The sequence below is a fragment of the Pseudopipra pipra genome, chromosome 27, assembly GCF_036250125.1.
Source record: "Pseudopipra pipra isolate bDixPip1 chromosome 27, bDixPip1.hap1, whole genome shotgun sequence".
Classification (NCBI taxonomy): Eukaryota; Metazoa; Chordata; class Aves; order Passeriformes; family Pipridae; genus Pseudopipra; species Pseudopipra pipra.
Genome location: NC_087575.1, coordinates 2,438,841 through 2,463,102, shown reverse-complemented (window position 1 = coordinate 2,463,102; position 24,262 = coordinate 2,438,841). Strand labels below are relative to the sequence as shown.

Below are 24,262 nucleotides of genomic sequence, written 5' to 3'. Positions count from 1 at the left end.
CGGGTCCGAGCGGCCAACGGGCTCGGCCGGGGCGGGACGTCACTTCTGGCGGCGCCGAATGAAATGGCGAGCGGTGGCGGCGGCGGCGGCGGCGGCGGCGCGGGGAAGATGGCGGTGAGAGCGGCGTGCGCGGGGCGGCCCGGGCTCCGCGGGCGCCCCGGGGTCGGGTCGGGTCCGGTCCGGTCCGGTGCTGTGCCGTGCCGTACCATACCGTACCATATCATACCATATCATACCATATCATACCATATCATATCGTACCGTACGTTGTGCTGCGGTGCTGTACCATATCGTACAGTACCGTGCTGTGCTGTGCTGTGCCGTGTCGTACGATATCGTACGGTGCTGTGCTGTGCTGTGCTGTGCTGTGCTGTGCTGTGCTGTGCTGTGCTGTGCTGTACCATATCGTACGGTACCGTGCTGTGCTGTGCCGTGCCGTACCATACCATATCGTACGGTGCTGTGCTGTGCCGTGCTGTGCTGTGCTATACTGTGCTGTACTGTACCATATCGTACGGTGCGGTACCGTGCAATACTGTGCTGTGCTGTACCATATCGTTCCGTGCGGTGCTGTGCGGTACCGTGCAGTACTGTGCTGTGCTGTACCATATCGTTCCGTACTGTGCCGTACCGTACCCGCACCCCCGCCCTGCCCTCCCGCCCCGCCGCCGCGGGCACCCGCAGCAGCGCTCCGGGGCTGTGTGTCACCGCGGGAGGGCTTTAACCCAGCCCTTGTGCCTCTCTGCCGTAGGACAAGGAGAAGAAGAAGAAGGAGAGCATCTTGGACCTCTCCAAGTACATCGACAAGACCATCCGGGTGAAGTTCCAGGGCGGGCGGGAAGGTGAGCCCGGAGCTCCTTTGCCTTTCCCCTCGCCCTTCGAGGAAGGCGAGGACTAGCGGGTGCTTTTATTCATTGCTGTGAAGCTTTTCTCCTTTAGCTTTTCCATTAATCTCCTGGCTGTACTTTTACCTTTGTGTCTCATCGGTGCGCCTCTTCTTTTATTAGTTGTCCTTCTTTCATTAGCTGTCTTGAACCGCTTTTTTTCGGCAGGTCTTTTGCATTGCAAGGGCGCGCTTAAAGCAGCAAAGAAACGTTTATGGTTGTAATGATCAACACAACTGTCCTGCCTTTCAGTCTTGCCTTTCATCTCTGAACATGCTGAACTTGCCCAGAGTTTATGGTTCAATATATGTCACCGTGCCTTTCCATCTCTGTTGTCCCTTGCTCTGCAGCTGGGAAGAGCATCCCGATGTAGCTGTCAGTGCTACCCCCAGGCACTTGTTTGTCTGAGTTAACCCTGTGCTAGGTTAAATCCCCCCCCACTGGGACCTGATGCTTATAAGGGTTTGGAAGTTACTTGGACTTCTTACTGATAAGTGTATTTTTAAAACTGTGTAGTTTTGTGATTTATTTGGTGACAAGTCTCGTGGAATCATGATCTGCTTTAGAACAAAGTGCTGGTCTGTCTGCAGTGCCTTCCTGTGAGGCAGTGCTTATGCCAAAGAGGTAATGTGCTGGGAGGGCACCTGGAAGAGGAAAAGCACTTAAAATATTACACTCCTGCTTAATTTTTATCATAAACCTTCATTAAGGGTATTTATTTGATTTTAGGGTCGCTTTTTTTTTTTCCTTCGTGTGACTTGTATTGATTTGTTATGCAGAAGTATTCTTAAAATGCCCCTGGAATGGGCTGACAGCAAAAATGTTAGTGTCTCGAAGAGCATTTTGAAGAATTGATTGAAAAATCTAAGTTTCAGTTGGCACAGCACAGACCAGGTTCTGTGCACTTACTGTTGCTATAGAGGGCACTCTTTAGTATCTCTGGTCTCCTTTGCTTGGTAGCCTTGACTGAAGGAGAATGGAATGTACCTTTCATGAAGTCTTGAGTTGCTCTATACCTGGTTTTGGTCTCTAATCATCATTTTCTCTGTGGTCTTCAATAGCAAGTGGTGTCTTGAAAGGCTTTGACCCTCTTCTGAACCTCGTGCTGGACGGTACCATTGAGTACATGCGAGGTAAGTAAGATGCAGTCTGTGGAAAGCTTCCCTTTCCCTGAGTGATTTGGTTTTTAACAGAAATTTTACAGATCTATGAGTGAATAAGCAGGAACTGCAAGTTGACTGCTTACAAGGTAACACCTGAAGCTTTGGATTTGCTCCTAAAAGGGATTTTTAAAAGATGTGTAGTGCATTTTTATTGACTATAGTGATATCTCGCAGGTGGTAGAACTGGGTAATGTGTGTTTCTCTGTCTTGATCCACAGCCCTGTTGGGTCCAGTCTGAGAATGCACTGGTGCTCTCTGTCCCTAATGCATTCTGAAGTCAGGGTCTTTTTCTGATTTGCACTGATCTCCAAATGTTTATCTAAAATGATATTTGAAATGGGACCAGGAGCTTTTTTTTAATCACTTGCACGTGTGCTATTGGTTGGATGAATGAAAGGGCCTTTGAATACTTTAATAAATGCATTCTGCTTTTTTGTTGTGTACAAAGCAAAGTTCTTTATTGCTCACTGTGGCATGTGCTGCTTTGAAAATTAGTAAATCAGTAATATCTTGAAGCCATCAGATGCTACTGCTGCCTGAGCCATATAGTCCATGTGTTCAATGCAGAGACACCTGGAAAAAACATGTGTGTAATTTGGTTTCTTTTCCTTAATTTTCCTGTTGTAACTGTGGATCTCTGCTTTTCAGATCCAGATGACCAATTCAAACTGACAGAAGACACACGTCAGCTGGGACTCGTGGTTTGCAGGGGGACTTCTGTGGTTCTTATCTGTCCACAGGATGGAATGGAAGCTATTCCAAACCCTTTCATTCAGCAACAAGATGGTTAATGCTTTCTTTGGATTGTCTCTGAAGGCTTCAAGGGTGCAAGTCATTGGAGAAAACTATCAGTGTGTGAGAAGCTTCCTGTTTTGGGGAGGGAGTTTGAATGTCTATTTGTTAGTGTGAAAAAACAGTCAGCTTTTATTTTTGTGGCTCTCCATAAATTATGTGAGGATGGGGCATGCAAGAAGTAAGTTCTGGTTTCCCCCCACCAGCCCCAAATGAGTGTGTAACTACATTGTTTAGAGCTGACAGGAGAGAACAAACTGTCATTAATTGTCTGAGACCCTCTTGATCTTGTGAGTTTTGAAACAAACCCATTAAATTAGTTAAGAATGCCCTAAATATTGGTTATATTCTTTACATTTTTAAATACATTAAATTGTATTTAATCTAAATCAAAGCCTAAATACATTAAAACATGTTTTTCTTCCTCTTAGATGTCAGTACTCAGCTGGGAAGCATTGTGCTGTATTCTTCCTGCTGTTGAGTTCAGTCTCTTTTGTGCAGGGAAATTACCTTCCTTGTTTAGTACTGTGTCACCACCTTGGCAGGGGATGTAGCCAAGAAGGTCTTTTCCAGCACTTGTTCCAGGTCTGGTGCACTGTGATCTGTGTGTCAGCTGGCTCACACATTCCTTACAGAAGGACTGGACTAACTTGTGGGATGATTCTTTGTTGAGTAACTTGAACCTTATAGAGGTATCTGTTTGATACTTGGAATTTTGGGGGAAGAATATTTAAAATTCTGATGTTCAGTTGTAGGCAGTGCTGGAAATACTGCATATTTTTATATTGTAGCTATCCACTGATGGTTCTGCTTGTTATAACTTGATTTGTAAGTAAACATTTTTATTTCTTTTATACTGCAGAAAATGCAAGATTTGAGGAGTTTTGAGTGAATAAATACAAATGAATCTGTTTCTAAATGTCTGGTTTTCAGTCTGTAAAAGTGCACTTCAGCTAGCATTACACACAAACAGTGCAGAATCAGGAGGGACCAGAGCAGAAGCCATGTTCCACTCGGGCAGGAAATCGATGGGAAAGGCCTGAGAGCATCTGGTCCCTCTTCTGAGGACTTGTGCATCTCTGTCAGGCATTTTAAAGACTGCCCAGCCAAGGATATGTGCCTGTAGGCTGTGTGTGACCTCCTGCCACCTGCTTTTCCTGAGGACCCCTTAGGAGGAGGCTGTGGCAGAGTCAATTGTTCTGGTGGCAGCAGCAGTTTTGTTCCTGCCAAGGGCAGGTTTTACTGGCTGTTATTTTGGCCACAGCACTGTGCTCCCATTCAGAGCCTGGCCTGGGTCAGCTGTGAAATGGGTGGGAACTTGAAATAAATTCCAGTTCAGCGAATCTGACTTTTCCAGGAGGCTCTGAAACGAGGGACCAGGTGTCTTGTGTGGCACATTGCCTGTATGAACTTGGGTGCTGCTGGTTTTTAATCTCCTGAGGGCTCATCCTTTGGCTCACAGAAGAGTAGTGCTCCTCATGACGTAATTTCTTTCTAATGCTGCAAAACCTGTTGTTCATGCACAATTCAAAAGAGAGTCCTTATTCAGAGAGGTAGGAGCAGAATCTGCTCTCCATCAGTGTGAGCAGGGTCTTGAGCTGTCCTTTAGGTGAGAGAGATTTCTGGATGCAGAAATCTCTGCACTGTCTCTGCACTTTCTGGGTGTAGCATCAGAAACGGACCTGCTGAGGCTCCCTGGAGGGAATTCTGGGCTCTCAGGGCAGAGAGATCTACCTGGAGTCATGGATCAAATGTGTCAACTGGAGAGGTGCATGTTTCCAGCATTTCCTGCTTGATAGGTTGCTTAGTCTTCATTGCAAGCTGTGTGTCTCTTTGCAGTGCAGACTTTGAGGGTATATTTGGGAGTCAAGTACCTGAAAAGAAGAACACGAAAATGACAAGGGACAGACATTTTAGCAAGGCCTGTTGTGACAGGATAAGGGGTAATGGTTTAAGCTAAAAGAGGGGTGATGCAGACTAGAAGATACTTTTTATGATGAGGGTGCTGAGGCCCTGGCACAGCTGGCCCAGAGCAGCTGTGGCTGCCCCATCTCTGGAAACATTTAAGGATGGGGCTCTGAGCAAGCTGGTCTAGTGGAAGGTGTCCCTGCCCATGGCAGGGGGGTTGGAACTGGATGACCTTTAAAGGTCCCTTCCAATCCAAACCATCCTAAAGTTCTATGATTCTATATGTCAATTTTAGAAGTGTATATGCTTCTGCTCTCTGAGCTCTGCTGAGAACTGGCACCAAATCCTGTTGGTCTGGGCTCTTCAGGTGAGGGTTCTGGTCACTATGCAAGTTCAAGGTCACTATGCAAGTTCAAGGTCACTATGCAAATACCTCCGTTTGCCTTTGGAAAAATTTGCTATGGCATCAATGAGCTGTTACTTGTCCTACATTTGTGTTTGTTTAGTGCATTCAGATTGAGGATGACTAAACATGTGAAGCTGTCTGGGTTTGAATGGGGGGCTCCTTCCCTTCCTCTCTTACTAAAGTTAGATACGTAGTAAAAACTGCAATCACTCTGGAATTCGATATTAAGCTTGAACTGATGAAAGGTGTGGTAATGCTTGCTTTTTTCCAAATGGGCTCAATGTTTCTGTGCACCTTCCTGATACTTACTCAGTGCTTAGGAAGCTTGTGGTTGTTTCTCCTGTTTTTTCCAGGCTCTTTGCTTGGCTAACAGCCCCCTGATTTGCTGTGGTCTTACCTGGTGAAGGCAGGTGCCAGCCAAATCTGCATTTTTTGGTCATACAGCTGTTCTGCTACTGCTGTTCTGAAAGCAGCAGGAAAGACTGAAGAGCAAAGCAGGAGAGTAGAAAACATTCTATTTTTAGGGGAAGATTGGCTTATCTCATATTCATTCTAGCCAGGGGGATAATGTTTCCAGAGACCTCACACAAGTAAGGGCCGCGTAAAGACTGAGTTAATTTTAACTGCCTGGCAGTCCACAGGCATGGAGCCTTCACAGGAGCCTCAGGAGCTGGGACCTGAGACAGAAACCATTGCAGACACAGTCCTTGAGGTTGGAGAGAGACTGTTTCAGGTCAGCCGCAGGGTGCTTTCAGTGCACAGCCGTTACTTCGAAGCCATGTTTTTCGGAGGGGCAAGAGAGAGCTCTGAGCAGCACATAGTGATCCAAGGGATCGATGCAGTGCCTTTTCAGGCACTGCTTGAGTTCACTCGCACAGCCCAAGTGCTTATAGGCCAAGAAAATGTGACCAGTTTACTGGAAACGGCTGATTTTTTCCAGTTTGACAGGGTGAGACTGTTGTGTGAGAAATTTCTGGAGAGAGAGCTGCACGTTTCCAACTGCCTGGGCCTGATGACCTACTCGCAGCAATTTGCCTTTACAGAGCTGTATGAGTCTGCTGTGAACGTGGCTGTCACTCACTGGGGGGATGTGATGTGCCAGGAGGAATTTAAGGCACTACCCAAAGAAATGCTGATGCAGCTCCTGAAAAGTGACGACCTCTTCGTTTCGCGAGAAGACGTGGTTTTTGACAGTATTGTGAGGTGGATAATGGAGGACCCAGCAACGAGAGAGGAAGAATTTCTGGATTTGGTGGGCGAAGTCAGGGTCGCTTTTCTGAGTTTGTCCTTCCTCGATCTCTTGGTGAAACGCAGCAAGCACCGTGGAGAGGCAGATGTCTTTTCCAGACTAATAAAGAAGTTAGACTGCTGTCCTCCACCCAGCTGGCAAAATCCCAAACTGTGTCCTTATGCTGGTCGGAGCTATGACACCTTATACGTCCTGGGAGGAAAGCATGACAAGGAACAGCAAGAATTATTTCTCTTTCTACCTAAAACAGGGACCTGGCAGGCTTGTTCTCCGCTGCAGCGCCGGAACCTCACCCAGTATGCAATGGCAGCAGTAGGTAACTCACAGAGGAGGGAGACTGAGCACATGCAAACAGAAGTTGAGACAGAGAATCCCTGCTGCAGGGAGTCCAGCTGCTGCTGTAAAACTGCTGTGCTCAGCATTGCTAAAACCTCATTCATATTGTGTTCATATTCACTCAAAGAGTGGTTCTGTTTTCCTTAGTCCTGGGAGAATGCTAGACGAGGCTGAATATTTCTTTTTATGCAGCAGAAACTGTGGAGTCTGTTGAGCTCCTTACACGGCTTTATCTGCAGTGAGTCAAAGGACTTGACTTTGAGCAGTGTTATTTTTCTGGCCTTCTCTTTCGTGGTGGTTTTGACAGATGTCAGGCAACTTCTATTTTACAGTTGCCATTACGTTAAACTTATCCATGGATGTTAGGAAATCTCCGTGCTTGGAGATGAATTTCAAGGCAGTTCAATACCATGGCTTCCTATATTAGTGTTAGTGATAGTCTCATTTCAGGTGGGAGTTTGGAAATGAGATACCCAGAGGTTCTTTCCAACCAGTGTTTCCATGATTCTGTTCAAGAGTGGGAGCAGGCTTGGAAGGAATCCCTGCATCCCATGGGCCCGGTGTATCTGTGAGAATGAGGAATCAAATACTGCAAACTGGTTGATAGAGCAGTGATTTTCTCTGCTCATTTTGCACCTCACTACTACATCCCAGGACGAAACGAGAACCCCAGCTCTCAGGAGCCATTTTTAGCTTTCACGCGACTGACGCTTTTCTCTGCTGTCTTTCCAGGGAGCTTCCTTTTTGTGACAGGAGGATATTTCCGGGATGAGTTTGTGTGGTACAGTGTGGATTGGGTGCTCATCTACAACTGCTTGGACAACAGCTGGCTGGAAGGGCCAGCCATGAAGAAGTCCCGGAACAGCCACTGTGCAGTGGGAGCAGGGCTCTACCTGTACGTGCTCGGGGGGAGCACCGATGAAGGGATAACCCCCGCGGTGGAGCGCATGGCTTTGGTGGAATCAGAGTGGGAAAGCATGAGCCCTATGGCTCAGCCTGTGGAGAGGGGTGATGCAGTCAGTGTGGGAACCAGGATCTATGTGGTCTGTGGCCTGGACGAGAATGGACATGTGTATGACGGAGTGCAAAGGCTGAACACGGAGACGGACAGCTGGGATGTCATCTCGTTCTCGCCGCTTCCAAGGTAAGAAATAATATTCTGGGACCTGGCAAAAGAAGAAAGGTTCTAGTGTTGGTCCTGCTTCAAGAAGAGGTTGGACTGTAGAAATCCAGAAGTCCTGTCCCTGCAACACTTCTGTGATTCTCTGTTTAAATGGGACTCTTGATTTGAGGACCACGGTCACACTGAACATTTCAGGGGTCAGATCTTTCTGTTGATTCTGATCAAGGGTTTCTTCCCTCCCAGGTATGACCTCTGCATCACATCCCTGAATGGGGCTCTGTACACCATAGGAGGGGGAGCTTTTCGATTTGATGTGGAGACCGATGAATGGACCCAGGTGAACGAGGAGTGCTTGACCCAGAAGTTCTTCATGGGATGCAGCACTGTGAACGGACGAATTTATCTCCTTGGACAGAGGAAGGGGAACAGTGCCCTCCCCACTGTAGTCCTCCTTGACCCCTACACTGATGTGTGCCAGGTCATAGATAACAAACTCCCTTGCCCCCTTCCTATTCACGGCTGTGTCTCTGTGCGAAGATTCGATACGTGGGCGTGAGCGGCGCCAGATCCACCACAAACAAAAAGTCACCTGCTTTACAGCTGAAGGGAGTTAGACTGCATCACGTTTGGCCTGTGAAATTTTTTAATTTTGAAAATAGATTTGTTCTTTTGCAACTTTATCTTTTTTTTTTTCTACAAATGAACTCGAAGCAAAAGCCGGTGAAAAACTTCGTGTCTGCACAAAGGCTGCAAGTCATTATTGAAAATGGTACATGAACTCCTCAGGGTTGTTGCTAAATAAAGGGCTGCTCTGACCTTGAACCTCTGTGGCTCTCTGTCCTTTGAACAGCTGGAAGAGACAGGAAAGTCACTGCATCACTGTTAGAAAATATTGTAGGATTTAAATCATAAATCAAATGTGTGTCAAGGGAATCTTCAGCAGGATTATGAGATCACAGTGATTTAGGATGGAGCAAAAAAATCCCCCAACAATTATTGTAGTCAAGCCATAGCCAATCAATATCAGTACCATTTTAGCCTGAAATAAGCACGTTTCACAGATTATGTAATTATGGCTAAAATTACCTTTGTTCTAGGCTGGAGAGCACCACAGCAGGAGGGAGGCTATTCTGGATTTATGCACTCAGGTATGTGATAACAAACATTTGTACATTGGGGCACTTAAGAGACTTGCTTCAGTTTGCTTAGTCCTCACTGGATTAATTGCTGCACAGAGTCAGAACAAAAATCTCCATCCCAAAGCACTGACACGAGGGTGCAAGGAGCAGGGACCTGCATGTAGCTGTGCTTAAAGGCTGTGTGTAAGGAAGCGGGTTTGCTGGGCAGGACTATGGGCTTAGAGCAGTGGGGGATTGATCTCCAGGGGTGCTCAGGCCTCCTGAGGATGGGGAGGCTGAGAGAATTGTGTCACAACATCTCCTTGGCCGACTGAGAAGGGGAGAGTGCAACAGCACCGAGCTGGGGTGCTGCACTGCCACCCTTACTGTGCTGGCAGAGTCTGTTCTTGGATGGGACACAGCAAGGAAAATGCACTCAAGAGAGTTCCTGAGCTGAATGATTAACACCTCCAGAGAATGGGGGAGGTCTTAAAAATGGAGAGGTGTTGGTTAAAAGCAGCCCTGCCACTGTGAGAGCTGCGTCAGGGTGTCCTGCAGATGTGGAGCCCTCCCAGTCCAGGCTGCTTCCCCTCAGGGTTGAGGGTCCCCATGGTGGGGCTGCAGCACTGGGGACTGGGCCTGTTCTCTGCACCCAGGGCACAGTTGTGGCCTGAGGGCTGTGTGAGCCTTTTAAAAGCTTTGGTTCTCACATATCATTTGTAGCTTTAAAAGAAAGCATTGTAGTCAATGGACGGGGTGAAATAATTCCTGGGCAAACCACCAGGGTTTAATGAAGGGTCTCGTGCCCCCAGCAAAGTGCAGCTATTGGGGGTGAGGTGACACCCTGCTCAGGACTGGTGCCCCAGAGATGGTGCCTGCCTGCCCTCCAGCATTGCAGCCTGCACACCTGAACCCCACAGTCCTCCAAGGGAATGCTGGTTCAGCCTCTGAGTTATGTGATGTTAGACCTCCAGCAAGTTTCAAAGAAGGTTCCCCTACTGACATAAGTTCTGATATTCTAAAAACCTCCTGCATCGTGCAAAATGTACATAAAACAAGCTTTTTTGGTTTAGGTGTAATTAATATTTTACGTTGACTTTAAAATTTTATGTTCTACTATAAATTCTGAAAATCAAATCAGATGCAATAAATTGCAAGGTGAAGCATCATCCAACCCCTAAACTACCCTTTTAAAATGTTAGTGTTATAACACTCCTATTTTCCAATTTTGAAAATGAAATCTCAACAAAATTAATACATCCATATGGAAAGTTTCTGTCTATTATTTATAATTATAACTTCTGGTAGAAAAATGTGCCTTTGGAAGAGTTTCAGTACCTTTCAATTTCAGGAGCCTTCTTCCTGAGTAGACATTCAATTAACAAAATATTTTAGGCCCATGAGCTATTTGTGTAATTCATAGAGCAAACACAGCTTCTATCAGTTGTCCAGGCTTTATTTGCAGAAATGGTTTATCCCAGAGCCTGACCATTTTATGCTGCAGAAGTGAAAACTTATTTGCCACTTAAGCCAATGCCTTTCACATGCAAGTCCTTTCATAAAGTGGCTGGAGCTGGAGTCACTGTTTTCTGAAATTGCAAATAATTTAAATCTTCCACAGTTGAAATTTATTGTCTCATTAATCTTTTGGGAAGACCTTGAGGTAAGTGTAGATGGGTGTCATAACTTCAGCAGCTTGTTCAACCCCTCTTCTCTTTTCAGAGTGAGACTTTGGCTGGCAGACCCTTTTTTTTCCAACATGGACATCATAGAGTAGTAGTAAAAGAATGGTCCTAACAAGGGAATTGTAGAAAATATCCCCTGAAGGGACTTAACTGCCTATAAACATGATGAAGAAATTCACCTCCACCTAGACAGTGGATGCTGCCTCAGGCAGACTGTGGTGAAGCCTCTGTGAGCTTGTCAGGCCTCTCCCTCAGCTTCTGTTCAGCCTTCCTGCACTCCAGAGTCTGCCTGGCTCCTGGTGTTCTGCAGCAAGCCCTGAGTTATTCTTGGTTCTTTGCTGGATCCTCTGCTTCACTACTGTCACTCTCTTCAGTGTCACTTCTGGCATCTTGTCTTTTCTGAAGAAAACAAAGTCAGTTGAAATGAACTGCAAATGAGCTCTAATATATCATGGTATATATTAGAGAGGACTAGCCCTGTTTTCATTCACAGCCCTGGGGGGGGTTAACCTGGCAGCTAAAATAATAATAACAGGTGTGACCATATCCTTAAAGCCAGTGCTGCAACTGTCCCTGTGCTGGGAGGTTGACTCAGGCTGCCAGAGGTTGACTTAGTTATGATTTCACCTAACTTTTGAATGCTTTTTTTTTGGTCACCTTAATGATATTCTTGTAATGTGACCATCTGAAAATAAGTTAGTATTTATTCTACATATAGTTATTCTGCATATTTTCCTGTGCAATTTATTACTGTTGAAACTGTGAAAGTCAACACTTATTTGTCCAGTGAGTGTATGCACTGGGCTCCTCATTTTGCAACCCTCTACAACCTCAGTGAGCATATCCTCCATCATTTCCTCAGAAAAACTGCTTTTTATTGTAATTTAGCTTTGATAAAGGGGTACTTCAAGGTAAGCTGAAGGCATAACACCAACACTGTGGGGGTTTTTTTTGCTGGCCACAGGTCCCCAAATCTTTCACAGATCTTAGATGCTCCCACGATGCCATCTGCTTGTGCTCGCAAGGCAGGCCAGGGAGCTGCCCTCTCTGATGACAACATTTCTCCCACTGGTCTCTATACAAGCTCTGGCAGGCATCAAGAGCCTGTGGAAGGCACCCAAAACCCAGAGATGCAAATACACAGTGTGCTGTCTACCAGGCTCACCTGGTTGCTCCTCCCTTACTCCACTTTGGACAGACCAACAGACTCTTGTTCTCCCAAACCACGAACTAAGAAGCTGTTGGGCAGTGAGGGGAAAGGACTGTGGATGGCTCCCATGTCACCAGGACACAGCTGCAAACCAGAAGTGAGCTCCTGCTCTGATTTCTGTGAGCTCAGTTATCCACACAGCTCCCAGCACGTGCCTTCAGAAGCTCTGGGGCTGTTTGTTGGGCACTCCCATTTCTCACCCACCCCTTCCCTGCAGGCAGGCAGGAAACCTGGACCTCGTGGTCTCTCATGAGTCGTGGTGGTGGCACAAAGGAGACAAAGACTTTTCATACCCCACCACGGAGGATGACACTGAAGATCATGTGGATGATCAGATAGGACCAGAAAATGTGTAGCAGCTGCAGGACCCCCAGGAAAGCATTTATCAGGCAGCTTATGGGGAACAAGGGAAGCTTTGTCACAAAGTAATAGTATACACTGTGGGAAAGAGGGAGAAGGAAGTCAGAAGACACAAGACTAAAGCAGGCCAAGTGTCTTCACACTTACAAGGGTCAAATATCTTTCTGGGAAACGACTTGGCTGGTGTGTCCCCAGGGCAGAGCTGAGCTGTGCCAGGACTGCACCATCAGGCTTCACACTCTGCCCAGCTCTCTCAAAGCATGAGAAAGACATCCTAACCATTCCCAGTACCACAAGAGCTCATGAGAAATCACCCACTGTGGCTGCATGTAAACATCTCATCACAGCATGATGAGCCCCCAGGTGAGAGGCAGCCCCTGCCTAGGAGAGATGGTGAGAATGTGGCAATGGAGGGGTAAACACTGTGGCTCTAGATTAATTGAGATAATTAATTAATATAATTAATAAAGTTAAAGCCCTATCAGTTTTTCTCCCCTTGGGTTCCTCTGTTCCAGCTGAATTAATCTTTGAACTTACCTGTTGTGTCCCATTCTTTGCCTTTCCTCCTCTCAGCATGGAGGGTCACCTCTCCAGGAGCTCAAACAGTGCACAACACCCATGTTTAGGAAACAGCAAAACGTAACTTACATCAGTGGGAAAATGACAAGCCGGGAGAGGATGAAAACCACAGCAAAAGCAACGAAAACAGCGTCACAGACCCGCTGCCACTTCAGGTAATGAAGCATCTTGGCAAGCTGTAAAGAAACATTACTGTGTGTCCCTCGTGCTTGTGTTCTCCTCCTAAGGGCTGAGGGATTTCCCACATCCTGCAAGGGTGACAAGGGCTTGTGGGGATGTGTCCCAGTCCCTTTGCATCCAATTACTTTTCCTCAAGAGCAGTAGGTCTGGTAGTTCCTAAATGTGCTTTCACTGAAGCACATGTCCCACTCGTGGGGCACCACACCAATGTGTGAACACAGTTCCCAGTGCTGCCCACAGACACAAGCACAGGCTTGAGACTGGGAGAGCACCTTTTTACACAAACAACAGTTTTAAACTAAAAGAGGAGAGATTTAAATTAGATTTTGGGAAGAAATTCTTTACTCAGAGGGTGGTGAGAGGGGGGGTTGCCCAGAGAAGCTGTGGCTGCCCCATCCCTGGGGCCAGTTGGATGGGGCTTAGAGCACCCTGGTCTAGCAGAAGGTGTCCCTGCACATGGCAGGGGGTTGGAATGAGATGGGCTTTAAGGTCCCTTGCAACTCAGACCATTCTGTGACTCTGTGTGAGTGTTTAACGCACCTCTAAAATATAATCGGAGGCATCATGGACCAGCATGACCATCACCCCAAACCGGATCATGTTGGCACAGTAGGAGACAAAGATCAGCGTGATGGTGGCAATGTGGTGGATGACCTGTTCCTTAAAGTCCTGGCATGAGAAGGGAGATTGTCAGCCTTACCTTGACCTGACAGCACCTGTTCCTGCATGCTGCCTCCTCACTAGGCCGTGTCAAACACCTCCACAAAGCATCAGTGCTCCCCACCCTGCTACAGCTCTGTGCAGTCTCCACTGCAGAACGAGGTGAGGGCAAGGTTGGGTGCTGGGTACAGGAGGTCACCTCATCCCACGCTGCAAAAGTCACACATGCATTCACAGGACACTCATCAGAGCAGCCCAGGTCCCTCCCACGAGGAGACACAGCCCTCCAGTGCAGGCAGCACCTGAGACCAGAGCTGGCAAGGGCTGTGATGCCACGTCCACCCAGTGGCTGTCCTTTGGCCAGGCGTGGGGACCCCTGTGTGAGCCCTCAGCCCTCCCCCAGCCAAAGAGGCAGAGAGGCCACACCGTGCACGAGCAGGGCCCAGTGCAAGGTGCAGCGGTGGGATATGAGCACTGAAGGGGCTCAGTGCTCAAGGATCTCCACAGCAGCATACGTGCCCTCTCCTTTGCAGCCCTGGGGAGCGACAGCAGAGGGGACAGACTCATGGTGGTGACTGACTGAGCTAGGAGGTTGTGGTCGTGCTGCTGTCACTCACCTTCCTCTTCACATCAAAGGGCAGAGTGGCCACAAGTGAGCAGTAGAAGGAGAGCTCCAGGAGGTAGAACCAGCCCAGTGCAGGTGGGAGAGGCTGCAACATAAGCAACAGGCAGCGTGATGGCCCTGCCTAGCCCTGGGGGACAGGAGAGGGGAAGGGTCTTCCTGGGCAAAGCCCCTTCACTCAACCTGCATTTGTGACAGCAGGGCTTGGTCATGCCTAAATTTTCCTGTTCCCAGTGACTGAACCATTTGCTGATGCACTGAGAGGCTGGTCCAAAACCAGGACCAGCCTGGCCAGCGGGCAGAGGGACTGAGAGCAGCTGGGGTCTCCCCTCTTCAGGGGGTCAGACACCTCATCTCCATCCCTCCTTTGAGGTATCAGATGTCCTGACCACTTGGTCCCTTTTGTGGCCACACACACAGAGCCACTTCCAGCCAGGTTTGGGTGACAAAGAAACTCATGAGACGTGGTGTCTGCTCGGGGCAGAGCTCCCCATGCTCACATGGAGCACCTGTGAGGAGCTTGTCAAGCAGATGGAGCCAAGTGTCATGATGTGAGGATGAGAGTGAGAGGGGTGTCGAAAGAGAACAGGTGGATATAAGGAGTTACAAGGATAAAGTTTTTAATCATGAGGTTGTGCTGTCTTCATGCTTGAACGTTTTCAAAACTAAACTGGAGAAAACCTGGGGTAACCTGGTCTGATCCCACAGCTGAGTGCTGCGAGCAGGAGGTTGGGCAAGAAACCTCTTTATCCCCCTTCCAGTATGAATCATCCTGTGATTCCATGTACTTGCTGCTCACCTGTTGTGGAAATTTCAACCAGCACAAGGTGGGGTCCCAAAACCAGGGCTTCTGTTCAGAGAGAAGGCAGCAGTAAGAAACCATAGCCTTTTAATGACATGTGATGAGCATGGGAAGAGATACTGCAAGGATTCAGGTGCCCATGCTAGATCCAATCTGGCTCTGAGCTTTGGAAAAAGTGGTTGGGAAAGTGCATTTGCCATTAGAGAATGCACAGGATGTCACACAAAGGATCTTGATAAGGAGTGGGCAGCAGTCAGAGTCAGGACAGGGTCTGCTCTTGCCTGAGATGCAAGAGCTGTGTGGGGGTATCTGTGGCACTTACACAAGGATCTAAGACAAGGACAGCATGGTAACATCACTGACTCCTAGCCAGGTCCTCCAAGGGAAAGGAGAACTGTTATGCTGGATCAGGATTAGGGATTGTTCTGCTCCATACCCCTGAATTTGTCCTTCTTTGTCTTTGGACACATAGTCATGGCCACACATCGTCTTGGCTTTTGGGAGTGGCCTGGGACCATCAGCTTCATTTGCAGTGAACAAGGTACCCTTGAAAGGTGTCACTTCACAGCATCACCCTGCTCACATACTTACATCGTACAGAAGAGCCAGGCCAGAGAAGAACGAGGTGAAATAGAATGTAAATCTCCAGCTAAAACAGAAAACAAGGAATTAAGACCTCCTCCAGAGTTGGAATAGCTCTCCAGGCTGTGTCCAGGATGCCCACAGGGGAGCCTATGCTTGTTTGGACAGGAATTAGCAGAGTCTCAGCTCCATTGGCACAGCAAGGGTGTGTTGTAAGGCAACAAGGTCCCCACAGCCCACCCAGGCTCTGCTGTGGCCCTCACTGTGCCCAGATCCCCTGTGCACTCCAGCAGTGGTAAAGAGGATGCAGCAAGACAACCAAGATGCCTCTCCCTGTCACCTTTTGTTGTGTGGGTGTTTGTAGGTCACCTGTGCTTATTCACCCCAGCCTCTGGAAGGCACCTAATTTTTCCCATTGATGGCACAGGAGTACTGGGGTTTTTATCCCTCTCCTGAGAAATGCTGCAGTACAGAGCACTGAACAAGCTTTCAGGGGGAGAATATTTTTGAAAAAGCACAGTGACAGGATTCAAGCACTGAATAATTTATTTTTCAGAAGGGGAAGGAGAGCAGATCTCTTACTTGATGGGGGTCTTTGTGTTCACACATCATTAAACCCCAAGGTGAGAGCCAGAGATAATCTGATTCTTTTGATCAAGACACTTAGTGACTCCTCTCTCCATCCTGACTCCATGTGTTACTGAGGTGTGCAGGAAGATTTCATGTAAGAGAGCAAACAGCTTGAGGAAAAAGAATGAAGACTTTGGTGCTTTCTGGTGTTTTTCAGGTTTTGCCTCCCTCTGTTCATGGCTTGCACTGCCTACTAACTGCACTTCATGGATTTATTTTATGCCCAACGACCCATGCTGACAACATCTTAAAATGCTAATTTTGTGTCAAGATCATCTTGAAAAGAAGTGAATGCATTCTGAAAATGGCTTGAGTGTTCAAAATCCCTCCAGCATCTGAGATTTAAACCTGTTCTCCATCAAGGCCACTGGACTCTGTTGAGGCAACTTTTAAAGTTAAAGGTAAAGGAAGAGAGGGGAGAGAGGGGAAGGAGGGAGGGAAGAGAGGGGAAAGAGGAGAGGGAGGGGAGGCAGAGAGGGAGGGGAGAAAGGAAGGAAGGAAGGAAGGAAGGAAGGAAAGGGAACGAGGGAGGAAGGAAGGAAGGAAGGAAGGAAAGGGAACGAGGGAGGAAGGAAGGAAGGAAGGGAGGGAGGAAGGAAGGAAAGAAGGGAGGGAGGAAGGAAGGAATAGGAGGGAGGAAGGCAGGGAGGGAGGGAGGAAGGCAGGGGGGGATGGAGGAAGGCAGGGGGGGATGGAGGAAGGGAGGGAGGGAGGGAGGGAGGGAGGAAAGAAGGGAGGGAGAGAGAAAGGAAGGAAAGGGAGGGAAGAAGGCAGGGAGGGACAGAGGGAGGGAGGGAGGGAGGAAGGCAGGGAGGGATGGAGGAAGGAGGGAAGGGAGGGAGGGAGGGAGGGAGGGAGGGAGGGAAGAAGGCAGGGAGGGACAGAGGAAGGGAGGGAGGGAGGAAGGCAGGGAGGGAGGGAGGATGAAGCTGGCACTGCTGCAGGGAGGGGACAGAGGCTCCACTGGCAGCCTCAGCTGGCAGCAGGTTCTCCTGGGAGAGCGTTTTGGGTAAGGACTGGGCAGAGGGTGGTGATGGTGTGCAGACTTGTTAGAGGCCTCCATCACTAAAAGCCTCCCCTGACCCACCCACCTGGCCTCACAGAACTTCTTCATCAGCCTGGGGTGGTCCTGGGCCCGCCGGTGCCGGAACCAGGTCTCCACCTTTCTGATGGGCAGGTCACTTTGCTTGGCCAGTGAAATCAGGTCCTCCTGCAAAACAGGGCAGGGAGGCAGGACTGAGCCTTCTGGAGGCTGCTGGTCCCTGTGTGAGGGGAAGAGCTGTGCTCCCACGGGGCTGCCCAGCCGCCTTTCCCCAAAGAACACCTTCCTTTGGAAAAAAATCGTATCAATTCTATTTGCCTTCGTGAACTCCCAGGTGATCGTGGCCGTTTTTAAACTCCAATTCAGACGTATCTGAATGCAGGTTCAGAAAGAAGCACAGCCTCTCCCTGGTTGAATTTTAGCAGCTGTACACAATGAGATGCCATGTCTGGGTATAAAAGTCTAAATATATTTTTTCCACCTCTGATACAATTTTGACCAATAATTATCAGCTGAAGATAAAAAACAAACCTGAAGATAAAAAAAGTTTCAGCTTGTGATGATAAAGAAACAAGCACATAATTCACTCGGTAATGTCAGCAAAACCATCCAGCTGTTGGAGTGGCTGCACAGTCACAGGCTCAAAGACATAAATTTCAACATCCTTATTTTCTACATGAATTCCAAATAATGCTACACAAAGTTTATAAATTGTGATTAAAATTAATGTAAATATGAACTCGTGAGCATTTTTTAATTTTTTGAACAAAGCTTCATACAGATTTAAGTAAAAAATTATGCATCAGTGGGAGCCAGGATCCAGGCCTGGAGAGTGGTGGTGAGTGGAGAGTGTCCAGAGAAGGGAACGGAGCTGGGGAAAGGTCTAGAGCACCAGGATTAGCCAGGGGGGCTCAACCCGGAGAAATGGCAGCTCAGGGGGAACTTTCTTGCTCTCCACAACTCCCTGACAGGAGGGTAGAACAAGATGAAATGGCCTCACATTGGGCCAGGGGAGGTTTAGATTGCAAATACCTCAAGCCCTGGCACAGGCTGCCCAAGGCAATGGTAGAGTCACCATCACTGGAAGGATTTAAAAGATGTGTAGATGTAGTACTTGGGGACATGGTTTAGTGGTGGCCTTGGCAGTGCTGGGTTAATAGTTGGACTTGATGGCCTCAGAGAGCTTTTCAAATCTAAACGATTCTGTGATTCTGGAGGACTTGCAGTTCTGCTAAAAATAATCAGCCTTAATAGACTCTACCCAAAGGGGTGATGGCTGCCTCCTTGCCAGAGCCTGCAGCTCTCACAGCACCTGCTGTGTTTGACACACAGCAGGTCAGGAGGTGCTGGGGTTGCAGCAGTGTGACGTGTTGTAAGATGCTGGAATATTTGCTTATATATCTCCTTCCCTGGAAGGGTGGTGAGCAGTAACTACCTTGCCTGTGAGGCAGGTTTGTCTGGCCTGGGGTGCCTGGACAAAAAGAAGGTGTTGCTTGCCTGGGGACTGAGACAAGTGGGACACTGGGGACACTGGGACACTGGGACACTCACCTCCTTCGGGGTTCTGCCCAGCAGGACGTAGAAGCTTTCCAGCGTGGCGTTGGGCTGAACTTTGGGCCTCTGCTTGTCACTCACACCCAACCCCCTGCCCAGGGGCAGAGCCACAGTTCTGCAAGAGGAGAGTTCAGGCAGAAAAGCACCTGTGTGCCCACACTGGGAGCCAGGGTCAGCCAGCACGTTCCGTGCATGGATGCACTGCCCCAGGGGCACAGCCCTGCCCCAGTGCTCACACACCCAGCTCTGCACACACAGCCCCGGGCACCCAGGGCTGCTCCAGAGCACATGCAAAGCCTGGTGCCTCTGTCAGGTCGGTGCTCTTTCTTCAGACAGACACAATGGCACCAAAACACAGCTGACGGGTGCTGGCTGTGCAGTGGAGACAACAGTAACCACTGCTGAGTAAACAATAATTAATTCTGCTGAGGCCCTGAGATACAGAGCACGTCTCTGGGTTGGTGTGCATGCTGGTCCACTTTACAGCCTTCCCGAGCAGTCCAGACTATGCCATGAAACCAGTCTGCAAGTGTCTGAGTGTCCCCTGTGCTCTGTGCCCAGAGTACCTGACCACTGCCTGCAGCAGGAGCCAAGGACAGAACATGTGGAGATGTGCTGATTCCTGCAGGAAACCCAGGAAAGCTCTAGTGGGAGGCACTGCTTCCTAAATCATGTTGTTTCTAGGAAGCCAGGCAAGTGCAACAGGCCTTTGCTTCTTTGAGGGAAGACCTGATGACACTGGAATTAATTCTGGCTCTTCCTACAGCTCGTGTCTGCCACATCACCTCACACAACTGCGCACTGCAGGCAGGAGCCAGCGCTCTGGGGAGATGGGCCAGTGCTCCCCCAGCTCCTCCAGGCCACAGGAGAGAGACCCTATCTCAGCTTAGGGCAGGTTTGCTGCACACAGCTTTGCTGTTTTATGTCCCCCCTTTGCCCACCCCAAAGTCCTGCTCTGTTTGGTGGGAGGTGTCCTGGTAGTTCTGCCCACACGGGCACTGAACAGCTTCCCATCCCCTGTGCCTGAGGGCTGCTCTGTACCTCCCCATGTGCCAGTCCTTGTTCCTGGAAAAGGGGCTCAAAGCACCATCTGAATCCATCTCCTGGCATAAGCCATGTGGACCTGCCTCATTTCCACACGTGAATCCTGGGAGATGCCAGCTGACCCTCAGGCTCCCCTGGGGTGGAGTGCCCGCAGCTGGGACACTGAAGTGTGTCCCTCTGGTGGAACTGGGGTCCTCTGGTGTTGGGAGGAGGAAGCAGGGCAGAGCTGGGCAAGGAGTGCTGTGAGCAAAGTGGTCCCACAGCGAGTTCCAGGAGCCACGGTCACCCCCTCCTCCTGCCTCTGTGCTGGGGTGGGGGCCTCACACAGCACCTTTGGGAGCATCCTCTGGGATCAGGCTGAACCCTGGCTCAGCTGGGGGCTCCCAACACCCAGGAAATCCCTTATCTGTGTTGCAAGATTCAGTTTGGTCTCTCTCCAGAGGGACCCTCCACCCACAGCTCAGGTGTGATGGAGTGATGGACTTGTCTTTTCACACCTGCTGGTACAGGTTATGGTACAGGCACAGGAGAGAGGGAGGGCAGGCCAAAGGGCTGCCACACAAATACTGTATGCCATGAAAAGCAGAGAAATTCAGTGTTCCTGGGGACAAGCCCTGTATACTTTGTAGTGTAGTGGTCAGGAGGCAGGTAAGGATTATTGTGGAGCAACCCTGCAAGACACTGGACAGTGTCTTGACCAGCACAGGAGAAACCAGAGGTGCTGCACTCACCTTTCAAAGAGGCATCGGACAAAGATCAAAAGCAGGGCACCAGGGATGCAGAGCAGGAGGTCCTGAGGCTGCGGGTAGTGTGTGTCTGCAGACTCCTTCAAGTCCTCCCAGGTAGCTCCAGGTGGCAGCCAGAATTCATGGTGCCAGAACCCCCTTGACACTCCCATTCTGGTCAAGATGTTGGGCACAGAAAGCAGAGGCTGCCTGCAGCAAGCAGGTAGCAGCAAGGCATAAAGCTCACTGCTAAATCAGGATTCCCATCTCAACAGCTCGTCACTCTCTGTCCCCACCTCCTGCTCAATTCCATGAGTGTGACAGATTAGGGTGAAATAGTGTCACTTGTTCTGACCTGCCTGTGAGCTTGGAGGTGGGGTGAGATGTCCTAGCACAAGTATTTCAGTGGGTGTCGAGGAGGTGGCTGGTTTCAATTACACACTTGTCATAGTTTGAAACTGCCACAACACTGCTGCATGGATGGCTAAAGTCCCTACCTGGTGACAATATCAGCAGGGGCATCTCTCTTGCCCCCTCTTTCTATCAGGCTTCTCCTTCTCAGGCTACAAAGCCCTCCCCTGTTAATCAGCTCTGACCCCTGACAGAGGGTGTGGATGGAGGTCCCGGAGGAGACTGTCCACAGCCATGAAGATCTTCTGGCACCTTCAGGGCCCCAGCAGTCTCAGTTTTGGTTCCTCCATCTTGCCCAGCAACATCCCCTATCCTGTCTGCATTTGGAACCATCACATACTAAGCAGGAAGCTGATTCTCCACTCCCCAGAGTGATTCTGTAGTACTCACACACAGCCCAGCACCCCCAGACACTTCCTCACGTGCCCCACGTTGCTCTGCTCCACACTCAGCTCCACCTGAGTTCTGCCAGTGTCCTGGTGCCCTGAACTGGAGCAGCCAGTCTGCAACACCATCACCAGAAACCTTCACTATTGCCTGATTTTGCCATCTGCCTTTCCCTCCCCCTGTTTGGGGCACCTTCAACAACACACAACTGCAAACAATCTGTGTTGGTCTCTCATGGTCACCTCAGGTGGGTTCCCCAGGCTGCTGAGGGACCCTTCTGAAAGCCTTTGCAGAGCTGAAGAGGGTGCAGGTCCTCTCTGCTGCATGTGCTCACCAGCTCTGGGGTAAATCCAGCAGAGTGAGACATCCCTTCCCCACAGACCACCCATGGGAACTCTTTCTGATGATGTTTGTATCTGTTTCCAGCAATTCCATCATGTATTATTCTCTCTACCACTATGACCAGTCAGACTACAGAGGGCTGTAGCTCCTCACATTCCCACTTGGAACTGTCTTAAATTTTTCTGGTAACAAGATGATTTGAAACAAAAAAATGGCATTCCACGGTTGGTAGTTGAACTCCCCTTACTATGAATTAACTCCTGCCAGGTGGTTGAAGGTTTGCTGTTACTCAGGCTGTGTGCCAGGTAACATCTTCTCACCCATCAGCTTGAGGTGGATCTTCTAGGAATGTGGCCTCAGGAAGATGTCGGGTATTGGACCTTCTCTGAGCTCCTCAGCTGGGAAGCCACACAGGGCAGCATTTCCTGGCTCTAGCCTGACCTATCCCAGTGTTCCTGCTCTCTGCCCCCACCATCTCTGACTTCAGCAGTCTCCAGCCAATGTTTCAGGGACTGGTATTGCCTTTCAAGTTGCTTCTCAGGATATTTCTTGGCCTGCTTTATCACATGCTCACATTCAAGTTGCAGGTCCTTTTCCTTGTTTAGACATGACTTCAGCTTTTTGAACAAGGCCTTGCCCTTACCTGCAGGCACAGCACCTGCTGTACCTGTGAGAATAAGAAAAGCAACGTTGTTCCAAGTGCAGCCATCCAAGGAAAGGTTCCCTTGGGCACATATGTCTGAGTGAAAAAATGTGGTGGATGCAGATCTCTGAAGTTTACTCTGTGTGTGCAGGGGGAGGGAAACAACTGCACCAAATTATTCTTAAGAAAAGATCCAAAACGTCCACCAGCTGTCCACACCTACTGGAGTCAGCAGATTCACGTCAGCCACAATTTTAGGCTTGCACAGGTGCCAGCCTGGGGACCACACTGTGCCAGACCTTGACTCACTCGCCACACAAGCAGCCTGGAAGCATCAGTAAATGCTATTTTTCTCGTGGCTCAGCTGGAGCTGGATGCCTCATCTCCCACAGTTGCACTAACATCACGTGGTGCACACACTGGGTGATGCACATCTCCTCTGTGCACATGGGGGGTAAAGGTAGAGGGGAAATAGAGTCAGGTCCTGACGTGGCACCCAGTGCTCCATCTGGGGAGGGAGGTCTCCATTAGAGAGTAAGGCTTATGAGGAGCAGCTGAGAGAGAAGGGTTGTTTAGCCTGGAGCAAAGGAGGCTCAGGAGTGACCTTATTGCTCTCTACAACTCCCTGACAGGAGGTCGTAGCAAGGTGGGTGACAGTCTCTTCTCCTAAGTAACAGGAGCAAAGGAAACGGCCTCAAGCTGTGCCAGGGGAGGTTCAGGTTGGACATCAGGAAGAATTTTTTCATGGAAAGCATTGTTAAACATTGGAATAGGCTGCCCAGGGAGGTGGTGGAGTCTCCATCCCTGGAGGTGTTAGAGAAACAACTGAACATGGCACTCAGTGCTCTGGTCTGGTTGACAAGGAGGGGATCGGTCAAAGACTGGACTTGATCTCAGAGGCCTCAGAGACCTTTTTCAACCTAAATGATGCTGTGATTCTGTGATCTGCTCTGCTGGGCTTCTCAGCAGACAAGTGACAGAGTTCTCTGCAGGTTTTCTGTAACAGCTGCTCTGTGTGGGGGCCTGGGATGCCCCCAGTGAGGAAATGGATACGCTAAATTCATAAACATTATCGCGCCACTCAGAAGCTTCTCAGCCCTGGAGCAGATGTAAAGAGAGAAGGTGGAGCAGTGTGAGGAGGAAGCTGAATGCACACAGAGCTTCTTTCAGCCTTAGCAAGTTGATGGCAAGAAAACAAATTCAGCAGCTGATGTACCCCAGTGACTCATCACTGTCACACTCAGTTCCTCAGCTGAAGACAGCACTCGGTAGTTCTTACACATTTCCAGCAGCTCTCCTGTATCCTTGATGTATCCTTTCACAAGAACCAGATTTGCCTCCTAATGATCTTATCTCAACCTCCAGGGGCACAGCAAATCAGATCAAATCCAACAGGCATCAACATAAGTGGCTCCACGGTGCGTTGTGCAGACTCTGGGAACCTTCTGCTCCTCGGAGGAGAGGTGGTATGATTTTACAACAGGGATTTTCCCTAGCCTTCTAAAACCTCACAAATAAGAAGAATAAACTACTCTCCTCCTCTCTTTGCAAGGCCAAAGCACCTCCCCAGTGCTGCCATCTTTGACTTGCCACTGACTGGCAGTACCAAGGAACCTGGCCTGCCCCCAGGGCTAGTCTAGGGGTGCCCCAAACTGTCCCTTGTTCCAGGGCCAAACACAGCGTTACCACACAGGAGACAAACCAGGCAGCTGCAGTTCTCTGCTGGCACAGCTCAGTGTGCCTGTGTGTCCTGGGTGTGCAACACCCTCCCCTTGGCAATGGCACCCACACGTGTCTCCCTCATCACGTGTCCACCTGTAAGGTG

The 24,262-nt window shown here is 49.2% G+C and overlaps 3 protein-coding genes across 4 annotated transcripts; 2 read left to right on the top strand and 1 right to left on the bottom strand.

The window, feature by feature from the left end:
• On the top strand, positions 1-3,758 carry LSM7 (LSM7 homolog, U6 small nuclear RNA and mRNA degradation associated). Its single transcript, XM_064637708.1, has 4 exons — positions 1-114; positions 752-842; positions 1,946-2,017; positions 2,696-3,758. The coding sequence occupies exons 1-4, from the start codon at positions 64-66 to the stop codon at positions 2,836-2,838; spliced, it is 357 nt and encodes a 118-aa protein (XP_064493778.1). The 5' UTR covers positions 1-63; the 3' UTR covers positions 2,839-3,758.
• Positions 3,759-5,149: 1,391 nt separating this feature from the next.
• LOC135403564 (kelch-like protein 24) lies at positions 5,150-16,684 on the top strand. 2 transcript variants are annotated; one of them, XR_010425428.1, is made up of 6 exons: positions 5,150-6,718; positions 7,471-7,882; positions 8,105-8,630; positions 8,959-9,009; positions 12,829-12,968; positions 16,447-16,684. XR_010425428.1 is itself a non-coding variant. In XM_064637703.1 (3 exons), the coding sequence occupies exons 1-3, from the start codon at positions 5,797-5,799 to the stop codon at positions 8,415-8,417; spliced, it is 1,647 nt and encodes a 548-aa protein (XP_064493773.1). In that variant the 5' UTR covers positions 5,150-5,796; the 3' UTR covers positions 8,418-8,683. The 2 variants fall into 2 exon arrangements, 1 of the variants encoding a protein (XP_064493773.1); XM_064637703.1 differs by lacking the exons at positions 8,959-9,009; positions 12,829-12,968; positions 16,447-16,684 and having other exon boundaries at positions 8,105-8,683.
• On the bottom strand, positions 10,415-24,199 carry LOC135403566 (ceramide synthase 4-like). Its single transcript, XM_064637706.1, has 10 exons — positions 20,661-24,199; positions 18,883-19,000; positions 17,381-17,499; positions 15,669-15,726; positions 15,075-15,125; positions 14,271-14,363; positions 13,534-13,662; positions 12,883-12,989; positions 12,168-12,312; positions 10,415-11,063 (listed from the first exon to the last, which is right to left on the bottom strand). Exons 1-10 carry the CDS (start codon positions 20,825-20,827, stop codon positions 10,986-10,988), a joined length of 1,065 nt encoding a protein of 354 aa, XP_064493776.1. The 5' UTR covers positions 20,828-24,199; the 3' UTR covers positions 10,415-10,985.
• Positions 24,200-24,262: the final 63 nt, after the last annotated feature.